The sequence below is a fragment of the Anarrhichthys ocellatus genome, unplaced genomic scaffold (assembly GCF_004355925.1).
Source record: "Anarrhichthys ocellatus isolate YVR2014 unplaced genomic scaffold, GSC_Weel_1.0 scaffold28, whole genome shotgun sequence".
Lineage (NCBI taxonomy): Eukaryota > Metazoa > Chordata > Actinopteri > Perciformes > Anarhichadidae > Anarrhichthys > Anarrhichthys ocellatus.
In genome coordinates this window covers 255,953-269,656 of record NW_022280058.1, presented here as the reverse complement: position 1 = coordinate 269,656, position 13,704 = coordinate 255,953, and the positions used below count along the sequence as shown (strand labels likewise).

At 42.9% G+C, this 13,704-nt stretch overlaps 1 protein-coding gene across 2 annotated transcripts in view; it reads right to left on the bottom strand.

Moving 5' to 3' along the window:
* Nucleotides 1-4,238: 4,238 nt before the first annotated feature.
* kcnh1b (potassium voltage-gated channel, subfamily H (eag-related), member 1b) overlaps nucleotides 4,239-13,704 on the bottom strand; it is a 35,176-nt gene continuing 25,710 nt past the window's right edge. Inside the window, exon 10 of one of the 2 annotated variants that reach the window (XM_031862986.1) lies at nucleotides 4,239-10,048. In XM_031862986.1, coding sequence (XP_031718846.1) covers nucleotides 9,206-10,048 — 843 coding nt within the window. In that variant the 3' untranslated portion in view covers nucleotides 4,239-9,205. Of the gene's footprint in view, nucleotides 11,222-13,704 lie in introns of both variants that reach the window. The other variant, XM_031862987.1, reaches the window with a different exon arrangement.

Genomic DNA, 13,704 nt, shown 5'->3' with positions numbered 1-13,704 from the left:
GTTCAGCGTTCCTCCATGCAACATAAGCCATATTTACCGCTTACGTGGCCTTTGCTACTTTTGTGCGCTTCATCCTTTTCCTCCTCATGAGGGTCACCTGAGGCCTCTTCAACCCTGCGATCAGCAGCAGCAACCTGGGCCGCGACTTGGTGAGCCAGCTTCTCAGTAGCGTCCCCTTGGGAAACCTGCAGGAACAGCAGTAGTCCGTTAAAGCCAGGAACTCCGAATGAACCAGCAGGATTTCAACACCCTCTGGTTAATTCACTTTAGTGTTTAAAAACCACAAATATAACACGAAGCCTTTAGAGACCTCACCGTGCGATAACAAAACATTTAAGGCGAACTTTCCGATAAAAGCATAGAAGTAAATTCAAATGCTACTTAAACACATAGTTCTTCTAAATGTGGATTTGTGTTGGCTGGTCCGCCACTTTGGTTCAGACTGAAATAAATATTGAAAGGATTCTGATGGAATTCGGTTCATACATTCATGTCCTCTTAAGGAAGAATTACAACGTTGATGATCCTCTGACTTTTCTTCTACCGCCATCATCAGGTCAACATCTAAATGAGTCCAATACTTTGGTGTTTTACCAAATACCTGCAGAACTAATGGCATTATAAGCCTCGGCTGTACTTTGTGTTTTTTGCTAATTAAGTAATGTTAGCATGCTAACATGCTATCATGCTGTTTGCAGGTTGCAAACGAACCTTCAGGTTACACAAACTTAATTTGGTAAAGAAAGCGAAGGTTAACAGTTAAACTCAACTGTTGTAAACATCTGTCACAGTTAACAGAACCACCTTCTGTCTCAGCTTCAGACTTATCTTCATGATCCATGAATAGTGCACTTATTTTTTTGATTAATCATTTGGTCTGTTGAACACCAGAAAACCCTTTTGGCCTGTTACACAAACCTCAACCACACTGTGTGACACTGAATGTCTTGTGTTGTCCTACAAAACGCCCCAAACTAAAAAATATCCAATTTACTACAATGAAAGGAAGTAATCAACTTGATTTTATAAAGTATTTTTAAAAATAGTGACGTCCTGACTGACTAGTTACGATCGACAGTCCAAAATAGACAAAAACCAAAACATATTTCAGTTATTATCATATATAAATGACAAGCAGAATTTTTGCTTTATCTTTCGATTCATTTATGAAGTGACTGATCTACAAATGTAAAACTTATCACACCAAATATTTATAACTAACTAGGGCGGTGACCGTTTTCGGGCGATTGCTTGTCCTCATCCAAACACCTTCAATACAACACAAAACACCAGCGAGGTGTGAAGTCGACCGTTTGTCCGTCCTTTGAGTTTCTCCACAACCGTCCTGAGACTCTTTCCACTTTAGTTCGACAAAGCCCTCAGAGGAAGAACAGGAAATGCTGATTGCACGTTTTGATCGTGCAAACTAAAAGACTTTCTTACTCGTGGCCTTTTGTTCACGTCACTATACCGCTGTCATCTTTTAAGTTCTTTTAACCTGTGATTTGACACCTTGTGACCCAACGACCAACCGACCAATCACACCGACTCCTACGAGCACGACGCCGCTGAGCCTGGATTAGGAAGCAGGACAGTACCTGGACCAGAAACACTCCTCACCGAAGCACCATATCATACACGTGTTCAAGCCTCCTCCAGGAGCTTCACATTCTCCACAAAAACAGACTTTTTTTTTTTTTTTTTGCTGCAGGGAAGCTGCAACCTTTGTGTCTTTATACGAGTCGTGACCTGCTGAGCCCGATGGAAAAACAAAAACAAAACCTTTGTGCTGTTCGAGCACACTGAAACCAGCCAGAGAGAGATCTAGCAACGCGTGGACGGACCGTGCTGACGCCATTGTTGTGGCCTGCGGGGCTCGATGTTAAATGTACCAAGGGGGGAACATTGTTTGTGTCCCCCCCCCTTAAGCCCTCATCCTGTTCATTATCGTCATGTGATTGTCTCCAGTTAAACTTTGTCTTCTCCTCAACAGCTCCTTCTCCTCCATGTGTATCGATCAGCAGCTATCTTCAAAATCCTCTTCAGGCTGCGTTCAAGTTCAGGTTTGTTCACCTTTTTCACTTTGTTTTATTTTCTTTTGTTCTGCCTTTCCTTGTTGTTCTTGTCCTGCTCTTTACTTTGCTCTATCATTTTCATTCAAGAAATCGTCTTCTCTTTGTCTGCAGATCCATCTTATAAAGCAGCTTCAGTAACTTATTATAAATCACTCCGTACTGTTTTCACAGCTGTGTTTTTTGTTTGTCTTGTTAGGTTTTCTAATGTCATCCAAGTCGTTTTTTTTTACCCTACCCAAGCCCACCACCACCTCCTCCTCCTCCACAGCAGACATCTTTGTTGGTGTCTATTACTGACCGGTCGCCGACGTCCTTAGAGTCAGAGGAAGCGGGTAACTTTGACATTGTCCTCGTCCGTCCGTCCTGTAGCAGCTAGCGAGAGGAGCTCACTCTTAATATCGCCCAACAAACAAGCTGGCCGATCATCATCAGCAACGTCACAAACCTTCCGTCTGCTTCAGCATCAAAATAACTATTCATCCCAAAATGTAGTAATCCAAGTGACAAGTTTATTTTCTCACACACACACACACACACACACACACACACACACACGCCAGAGAGTAGAGGTACTACTAAGTTGTTTCTCAGAGCAAAATACACGACGGCGGATCTACAACTCTACGGCACCGACAAACCAAAACACTTGCCTTAAATACATCAAGAGTCAAAGTTCTCACTCTGAGGCTCTGAAATATATCGAGTGAGTCCCAGTCGATGTTGTCCACATCCATCACCTCCACTCTTCACCTCCGCACACAACTTAGCAGTCCTCTACCTCCACTCCCCTACCTCCGCACAAGGAACACAACAGAAAGCAGTCCTTACCAATTGACCCCACACATTTGTTAGGTTATGCCCCCGGCGTCCCTGCAGAGGCACATATATGATCCCCGCTGCAGTTTTTCCCTCTCGCACTAGAAGCTTCAGCCAGGACGCAAAAACAAATCTGCTAAATAATAGGAGGCCATGAAGCGGTGGGGGGGGGGGGGTCCACTCAGCACTTCTGACTGCAAAGAGCAACGGGTGATACCAGGACACGCAGCCAATCAGGGCACGGACTGCACCTGTTGCCATGGTGCCCGGCACTGACCAGTATAAAAATGTGTGTGTGTGTGTGTGTGTGTGTGTGTGTGGGGGGGGGGGGGTTGGAGAGTGTAGGAAGAGGTTAGCTGAAGTGTCGCTGAGGCAGCAGGACTGTCAGCAGCTGCTTGTTTAACACATATCAGTATCCTGAGTTCACTAAATATATACATGTTCTGCATCCTTTAAAAACCCTTTAAAGTACATTTACTCAAGTTTGACATACTATACTATGACTTATATTTCGATTTTTTCAACATGCTATGACTTTTTTTGACAAACCATACTATGACTTTTTATTACTATTTACGGCATACTATACTGCGACTTATATTTCGATTTTTTTCAACATATTATACTATTACTTTTCATAAAAAGCTTTTTTTACATGCTATACTATGACTTATTTTTGGCTTTTTGTACATGCTATACTCAAGCTAGCTACTGTGACACCATGTTTGAATGGCTGTAGTGTGGGCCTTATAGGCAGCTTCACCTACAAAATGAGTTTTCTGTAAAAGGCCATCCACTTTCTTTTGGAAAGATTCTGTGTGTTGTACATTTAAATGATTTATGATTTGTATTACCTTTTCTTTCGATCATTAGATGGATGGTGATAAAGTCTGAAGTCTAATAAGATGCAAGCTGCAGCTGACTGTGATGTCTGTGGCTGCTCTGTAGAGGGCTCTGTGGCTTCAGGATAACACAGAGAGATGCAGGAGATTCAGAGGAGTGGTGAGGCTGTGCAGGCATGTTTAGTGTCAGACGGAGAGGTTCGCCCTGCTGTTTGTTCGCTGCTGCAGAGATCAACCTGGAGGAAGAAAGGAGGGGGTAGGAGGGCTGGCACTGCAATGCAGAACATTAAATGAGGAGGGAGGAAGGAGAGAGAGGGAGGGAGCTCTGCAGAGAGCAGCTTTTTTTTTCCGAGGGGGAGGCTCAGGGATTCCCTGTCGGTTTGGAAGAGATCCAGAAGGAGAAGCAGCGACTCGAGTTCGGAAACAGAAAGACGAGCAGATTTAAAACTGATTGTGATTAATGAATTCAAATCACTTAGAAATGATTTGACAGCAACAACCTTGATCTCAATATGATTTTTTTTCACCACTGTATTCATTTATTTGTCAGTATCAGTGTAGTTGGACACAGAAAGGTAATAAATCAGACAGACGGGTGCAACTAAATATACAGACAAGAACACAAAACAATCGGATGTAACACACTGGGGTTATGATTTCAATTTTGTGCTTATTTTTAGTTGATTGTATTTGTGGCAGTACTAGATATTTCAAATTGCTGTGTGAGCATGTATGAACGTTATTATGTGTAGTTGTGACCAGAAGAATGCGCAGTTATGTGAGGACTACAATAATAGTAATAAAACAATAGCACTAATATCATCTGAATATTCTCGTTGATGTGAGTGAACGAGGAGTTCTGATGAAGAAAAATCATGATTGTATTGTAGATTTATATTCAGAATAATCTGTACTCACTGAATGATGCTGGTTTCTGATTGGCTGGCAGGTAGACGTTTAAAAGTAGTTGAACCAAATCAGAGCTCACGGTATGTTAACCTGCAGCTAACCGTAGCAACAGATTACTCAACTGACTCAATAGCTCCAAGTGAGCAACTCACCTCTACAAATCTCAACTTGTATCCAGTACTTAAGTGCAACTTTCCTATAAACAAAACACATGGCCCTCTAATAAAACATAATAATTAATTAAACTTACTTCTTTTATAACAGACGTTAAATGAAACGGAACAAAGAGAACAAAGTACAAAGTATGAAATAATTTATTGTTGACATTTGATGTAATTTTCTTAGAAATACTCTTTGTGCTAGTACAGTTTTCATTCCTGTCACTAAGTGAAGAACAGAAATGAGACTATATACTGTATCTGTGGTTACTGTAAGTTTCCCCTCAAGCGTTTCCTCCAAGCTGCGAGTTTCCAGAACGGTGCACATGTGACATTGATAAAGACGTTGTACCATTTTAACATTGAGGCGCTCTTCATGCACAGACTTGTGATTACATACATGTGGCCCACAGCGAAAGGTATTAAAGTTTAAAGAGAACGAAACCTCCTTACTCCAAGAAATTTAAATAGCAAAGGCAAAGTCAGCTCTTTCTTTCATAAAAAAAAAAAGAAAAGTTTCAGACAGCAGCGTCATGCAGAGACGGCCAAAGTGCATCAGTGCCGATACCGGCGGTGCTCATGGGACGGCGTGAGATACACACAGTACCACAAACAACTACTAGTCTCTCAGTACAAATAGCAATAATTGCATATTAGGACACTATATTATAATCACACCTACACAGGACAGATGAGATACCAATGTCAAGACAAAAGTACAACTTCTCAGGTGATGACATAATGATGAATGATGACATTTCCTCTTTGTAGGAATAAAGCCTCAGAGTGTAGATACGGTTACTTTTAGTTTATTACTCTGTTTGCAGATGATACTCAACTTAAAGCTGCAGAACTTTATACTTAAAGAGCAAGATACATTTCATATTTTCAAACTGATTGGTCTAAAATCTGAATTTAATGTCAGGAATTGTTCAGTCAGTAAAAACCAAAGCTCAGTGTTGAAGGTGAAGCTTAGAGAATCCGTTAAACTCCAAATAACCACGTTAGTCATCGTTTATGCTACTTTTGTTAGTTTGGGGAGACGTATTCACGAGATCATAAATTTGTCCATTCAGACGCACGCAGACACATTGTAGTACGATGACGAAATCTAAGCCGCAGTTCAACTAACATCCACTAGATGTAGCTTAAAGAAAACACTGATTCTAGTGAAGTGCAAAACCTCAATTTCTCTCAGCAAATATGTCTTTTTACACAACTTCATCTTTCAGGAGATAATCTATTCATCTGTTGTCAGAATGAGTGTGCAATTCAGGAAATATTCAGATTTCGGTATGTTTGTGGGGTGTTTTTACCTTGATTGACAGGTGTCTCAGCCTATCACACTCGGCCACGATGGTTGCGGCTCATCTCGTCTCAGCTCGACTCTTTTTGAATCATAATCTGGACTTTTAGTCTCCAGTTGGTGACAAAGACGGGGGACGAGCAGTAAACCCAAACTCCAGCTTTTCACGTTTCCTCACAAACCTGCGAGAGACCACAGAGACAACTACAGAAAGGTTCATACAGACTCTGGCATCATATGGGCGTAACCAGCAGGTGTGCATGGTGAAGCTATCAACCACAAAGGACGAAGTCACACAAACGCAGAAATCTTATTGTTAAAGACTGCGATGTGCCCGAGCCTTCAGATTACACGTCATCATGATGACTGACGAGGCTCGTTGGATGTAAACCCGGACAGCTGACCAGAGTACGGCGACAGAGAGTTTTTCACAAAGAAAAGGCTGCATATAAAAAGTTATTACGGTTTCCTTTGCTGGAACTTTGATGGAGGCACAGATGAAGACATGAAGAACTGGCGAGGCATGAAGAGAAAACGGACGGAGTCTATTGGCTGTCGTGACCTCCAACCAAACAGGACATCACGTCCGCTCCGTTACAGTTTGCTCGGCAACAAACGCGTGGTTGTCGGTACATTTGACAACCAGAGTGAACAAACGGTAACAGATGATCGCTGCCGTCGCTGTTGTGTGGAGTCCGTCCAGGGGTAGAAACACGCCAACCTGGATTGTTTGCAACAAGTTGTCGCTGAGCCTAACATCTAACCTACAAGTCTGGTGCCAATGACCCGACAGAATTTCTTTCTACACCCTTCAAACCAAGTAGACTTTACAGCGCTGTCTGCCATTGTCTGTTGATGTCATTACAGCATTGCATTGTGGGATATTATTGCCGCCATAGTGTCCAGTATTTGTACACTGAAATGCTTTCCTCGAAATAGTTTGCAATTTGTGCAATATTGTTTTCATGCTAAGGTTTCGGACATGTTGACTGTTTTAGCGTACTAAATAGCATGTTAGCATTGGAATTTTGGACGCAACCTAATTGTCTTTCTGCCCCGTAGTGGTCAAATATAATTTAACGCAGCTTCAATTCGACGTCAAACTGAAGTCACCACTTTTAACATTTGGGGTGTTATTGGGTAAAAATCAGAGGGTGTAGCTTTAAAGGTGCAAGACACGAGATCGGGAGCCTGTCGGTTGCCTCTAAACGGCCCTCAACATGGCGACAGAGCAAACAGTGTTTCATTCAGAGGTAACCGGAGGGTGGGTGCTACGCTTCCACAACGGCGTTATCAGCTGTAACCTCCGTATCAGAGCGGTGCAGAGCGCCGGCCGTGAGCTAAACAATGGGGAGCGCTCACATGCACAAAAAGCACGTGCAGCCATGTGTCAACAAAGCAAGGAGAAGCTCGGATAACAACAAACACAGAGGGAGAGTGACTTCAGCCTCTGCTCAGGTAGATATTACTCCACTGTATCTTTACAAAGCAAATTGCTGTTTGCCGCTCTTTAAATCTTCAGAATGTTAAATACAGCTCTTTAAATGAAATGTTAAAAAACAAACAGAGGACAGGCTGCAGCTTTCAGGGCTGGAAAGTGACACAAGTGTTCAGATGAGGGTCACTGAGACTGAGGAGGGAAGCTGAGTTAGCTCCGTCACTGAATGTTTGCGTTCAGTGTGAGCCGGGCGATTGAGCCGTACAGTGCGAGTATAAAAGTGCCATAAAAACGAGTTAACATAATGTACAAGATCAATAAAAACACACAGTGTCTGCTCAGCTTCGCACGTCGTAGTGGTTCCTCGAGAGTGCTTCTCTTCACCCGAGACGTTTACTGACCGGTCTGCATGATGTCTGATTAAATGAAAGCGTAGACGTACAATGAGTTAAAACATATTCCACTTGAATTCAGATGCAGTCAAGCAGCCACATATATCAGAATTATTACCATCACAGATGTGTCATCTTTAACACTGAATAAATCAGATTACTGTCCCGTTTGACTTTGGATGTGTTAAACCTGTGAGCTCCATTCAGAGCTGATCAACATGGAAACATGCATAGGTACACTGATTTATTTTTAAATAAAAAAAAAAAAAACCCAAACATCCAGACTAATGTCCGGCTCTGTGCGGGAATTAAAACACATTTAGAGCCTCATTGTCACCGTGATGCATCAAATCTTTCACATTCATTCTGGATTAAAAAAACGCTACCGGTCCCAAAACATCAAAGACTTCTTGCTGAAATCTGTACAGTGTTTATAGTCTGCATGAGGTGGGGGACAGTCTTCTCTTTAAGAAATCCCACCGAACCGAATCACCAAACCAAACCATTGAACACCAGCTGAACGTCTGATCCACACTGAACCTTTAACGACTTCAGCAGCTTCTCACTTACACGGAATTTTGATTGGCGCTCTTAACAACCAATCGCATTGCTTTGATATGACATCATGCAGCGGTTCATTCTCAAACAGCTCCATCAGTAAAAAAAACAACCCAAAAAATACATGAAGTAGTAACATCATGGACGCCGTAATATTTTTTTCAAGATTCGGAATAAATCTGTTCACTTCGATCACAGAGATCAATCACAGCCTCTCTTTTTGAAGTGTGTTAACCTTCTTTTGCTTGAAATGTGCAGACAGCCAATGAGAGCGGACCCTTCAGTATCTCATGGTTCTGAACAGCGAAACAGACTTTGTGGACCACACCTCATGAGATGGGTGAAAGTCACCAAACGAACCTTTGGAAGCGAGTTCCTTCATCACAGTGTTCAAAACAACAACGTTAAAGCCATGTCTTATTATTGCCAAAATTATATGAAGGTCTAAACCCTCTTGAGGACCAAAGGTGCCATCATGACTGTCATGACTCTTTCTACAGTCTGTGATCAAAGTAAAAATCAGCCTTATCATCATTTCAGTGCTGCATCATTTCAGTCTGTAACGTCTTGCAGAGCGATGCTACCGACGTTACAAAGTGCTTTTGCGTAATATCGTCGTCAACCAAAGCTTCACTCTGCAGTCAGCAGCTCATCTGGCATCTGGAGGCTCAACAGGCTCCAGTTTCATTCCCGAGGACCCTGAGGTCCAGTTTAGGAGAAGCTGTCTTTATCGGAATTGGGGGAAGGAGGCCGCGAGATCTCAAAGAAGGAGCCCGACGACTTCCTGGATTTGAGAAGTCGCAGCATCTCAGCCAACTGAGACTCCAGTGCTGCCATGCGACCGTCCAACGATCGGATGTCTCCTTTCAATTCCTGCTTCATCTGCAGGAAAGAGGCCTGCATGCTCTGCTCCGTTATCGGACAGAAGACCGTCTTCTTGTCCGACTGGATCGGGCTCTGCTCCAGCGGCGTTCTGGTGTCGTCGACGTTGTCCAAGCGGAGGTCGCTCTTTGTGATGCCACTGTCACAGGAGTCTGTTTTCTTGAGGGACATCTCATCCTGAGACTTAGTTCTATCGGGCAGCGTCTCCATGGACTCGGCCTTGGAGACGCTGCTCCACGACTCGGCCTTCATGACCGACTCCTTGAATCGTCCCCAGCCTTTAGCTTTGGCCGGCTCTGCGGATTTGCAGTCGATCAGGTTTCCATTTTGGGTGGCCGGAGCGTGGAGCATGACTCGGCTGGAGGTCTTGGATGAAGAGGTTGTGGTGGTGGAGGTGGTGGGTGTGGCTGGGCTCTCCGTCACCATAACTATACTGGTGGAGGCCAGGATCTTTGGACCTCTGGGCGGCTCCAGGGGAACGACACCTTTCTCCACATCACCGGCGCTTTGTATGACCTGCTCAGTGGCGAGCCGGGCCTCCCTCTGCTGCCGGAAACGCTGGAAGAGTCGTCGGACCGGATGATCCGGAGGAAGGTTCAGAGGAGCCTCATTCTTCCGCTTCAACATCTCCTCTTCCTCACGTTTCACATCACTGATCTTCCGGAAGACGATCTGTAAAAAGGCAGGAAACCAGAAGAAACAGTCAGAACGGTTTCACTATGCCAAATAAATATCTTCACTTCTTCCCCCCTAAACTACCGCTAAAAAAATAAAAGACTCTGGCTGCAGCAGTTGTGTTGGATGCTGGACTTCTGTGACTTAACATCCAAACAGCTAAAAACAGTTTGTGACACGAAAGGTGATTCTTCTCTACAAACCCAAAATGGACACACATTCATTTAACCAATGGATCTGATTCAGAAAGACATGGTTTATGCACTGTACGGACATCATGATAATAAAGCTTTTAGTACACGGTGAAGACTTGTTGGCCTGTTAGCCACCAGGGCAGCATTAGCTTGCTTGCCTATTGAAAGTTAAAAGCCAGCTAGCTTGCAGAGGTACTAGCTATGACAACAAAAAAACGCTAGATAAAAAGTCAAGAGGATCACCAAAGACAGTAGGGTTCATCCTCTGTTGACCATGAATGTTTGCACCAAATTTCATGCCAATCCATTTAATAGCTGTTTGGACCAAAGTGGTGGCTCAGTGGTCAACACACAGATTAAAAACCCAGTTGAGCTGGAAAGTATTAAGGTTTTGACCTCGTGGAGTTTATCTAGAAACAAGAATGACACTACTGTCATTTAAACCCTTAGTATTAAATGGCTTGTAATTGAATTATCTGCACTAAACAATAATGTTTTTGATCTTATTTCAAGACAGCTGGACATCCTGCCTTACTTTAAGAAATATAATCAAGTGAAAATCTCCTATTTAGCTTGTTTCAAGGACGTTGCAGTGTTGCATGAACACATTGTAACAACAGCTTCTCTAATATAACCAGTGTTCACTCCAGGTGAGAAGTTCATGTTCATGACTTTAACACCGTAGGACCGTCAGCTACATGTGACCTCCTAACCTCTGCTGAGTCTGACTGGGACTTTATTCTGCAGCGGCAGCGAGAGGAGGCGGCGGCGACGACGAGGCTTTCCCGCTCAGCGATGTCATCACTATGTTAAAACCCCTGAGCCAATCGGGGAGCTCCTGACCTGCAGAAATTGGATCTTGTGGACGAAGCAGCAGCAGCTGGACGGTTCTATCAGAGAGCCCTCAGGGGTGACGAGAACAGAGGAACACGGAACGTGAGAGAACTGCTAATCTTCAACAACTGCTGCTCCGTTTCTGCCGATACAAACACAATACATCAGACTGCTGCTCCGACACACTCTGCGCTGCATTCAGGTGTAAACACACAAAAGTCTGCAGGGACTCAGTTATTAAAATGTTAAGCACGCAATAACCGATTATTTTACCCGCTTGGTCTCAGCAGAAACAAGTAGTGAACACAACGTCAACATGTCATCAGCTTTTCAGATGATATGTTGAACTTGTTTCCACCTCCAACATGACCATTCATTAGTGGTTCACGAGTGGTGTTTGTGTCCACCTGATATGTTCTCCAACACTCTTTCTGCTCTGTTTTTGGTCTCCACCGTCTCTTAAGCTGCTAAATGCTCCACTATGTTCACATAGTTGGTCTCTAACTGTGTCTGTCCGCTGCTGGATGTCTTTGACCTGAAAATGAGACAGCAGGTTAGCTTAGCTTAGCATAAAGATCCACCTAGAAGCTCTTCTTAAGCTCACTAATTAACATGTTCTATCTCGTCTGTTTAATCTGTACAAAATCAACATGCTGTGGTGGTTTATGTGCTGGTGCAGTGACTTCCTTGAGTCTTGTTGTAAGTGTGACATGCGAGTAAAGGACTAGAGTGTAGTTGAAGTGAGGTGCCGTTATACTTGTCACATCCAAAAGTTGTGGAGAGGGCCAGTATCACGCTTTAATAGCTCTTCGAAAAACATCTTTGACAGCTAAATCAATTCTTTGCTTTCCACAATGTGCCCAGTTCAAACAATTTGAACCAAACTGCTGGCTTCATATAAAAACATCTTGCCCAAATAATTTGCTCCATTTAAACCTTGTAAAGAAGCATAAACGCAGTTAGTCTTGGGTTTAATTTTACTTTTAAGAAGCTGTTTCCTGGCTGAACATTTATTTAGTTGATCTGATTTCTTCAGCCTTCAGGAAGAAAATGTTCAAAAAATAAATCCAGTTGTTTCTCGGTGTAGTTTGTCAACTTATGACGTCTTATCCTTCGAACAAGCTGTGTGTCGCGCAGCTCAACACAAATTCTCCTTTTTTCTTGATTCCACAGCAGTGGTACTTTCTCAAAAATCCATAAAAACAGAATTGCAATTACGTCACCACATTAGCTGTTTTGTTTGTTTTTTTTACTGAGGCTGAACGTGAGAGTAAAAAACTCTTGATTTAAATGGTATGAGGTCAGTCTTCGTCTGAGTGTGCTGTGATGCTGCCCTCCGCTGTAGCTGGAGGGTTTGGAGGTGAGAGCTGCCCTGGCAGGTCATTTCTCTTCACCAGCGACAGTATTGCACAGCCAAGCAGAACAGGACACGATGGCTTTCACATGAGAGGGAGAGAGAGACAGACAGACAGACAGAGACAGAGATACAGAGAGAGAGAGGCTTCGCTATCATCAAAGTATTTTATTCCAAGCTCTCCTCGTTCGTTTTTTATCTGATTTCATCCAAAGAAAAAAGTCTCTTTACTTTAAATATTTTGGTTAAATAATTTGGTCCATTTCATATTTCGTAAAAAAAAAAGCTTAAACAGCAGTTTCCTGTCCGAACATTCATTTAGTTATTCTGATTTTCTTCAGCCTGCAGGATGAATATATTCAGCCAGTGTGGAGGAATAAATCCACTCTATTCTCTCGTTGTGGAGGACGTAGTTTGTGGTGCTGTTGAGGTGTTAGTTTTAGCAAGGTGTACATAATAAACTGAACACTGAGTGGTATATGCTTTATACATCTACATGTTGTCTGCGCTGTGGTTTATACATGATTCTCCTGTTGTATTTCAGATGTTTTTCTTTCCCCTATGGCGATCAAATAATGTTCTTAACTCATCTTATTTTAGTTTTTGCACTATGTTCTTAGTAGTCTGAAGGGTCGATAAAGAAATAGAAACTTTTTTTTTTCTAGAATTTTGCTCCACTATTTACTTCACAACGTCCTTCACTTTGCTTCTCTGATATCTGACATGTTACGAGTACAAAAGGTAGTTAAGAGTAATACAAAGTGTAATACGATAGCAGATGTGAGAGTGCGTTGAAGTTTTAATCTTTGTGGTTTAAAGCCCCTGGTAACATGTTTCTCTTCAGCCTAACTGAGCTGAACCGAAGGGTTGAACAGAGCAGAGTGTGTTTGCATCCGTCGAGGTGTGAACACAGCCGCCTGTCATCATCCACCTCCGCACTGTTTGGCTTAGCCGACGTCGCACCTGCTCTGTGGAGGACGACGAGCTGAGAACAAAGCAGCTTATGTAAAGTCTTCAGTGTAAAATAAAACCCGACGACAACAGAGCGGCTCCAGCGTCGAGCTGCAAGACGATCCGAGGTCATGTGACTCAAACACCCTCGGCTCGACACACATTCATGTTCGTCCACGTGGTTTTTGTTCCCTTTGGTTTGAACTTAGCAGCATTTGTTGGGTGTTTTTATTTCATCACAGTTAAAAGTCTGAATGGTACAAAGTCCTTTTTACAAATAGATGTTATTTTGTATGAAGGGTTTGTTTTACATGCTGTTC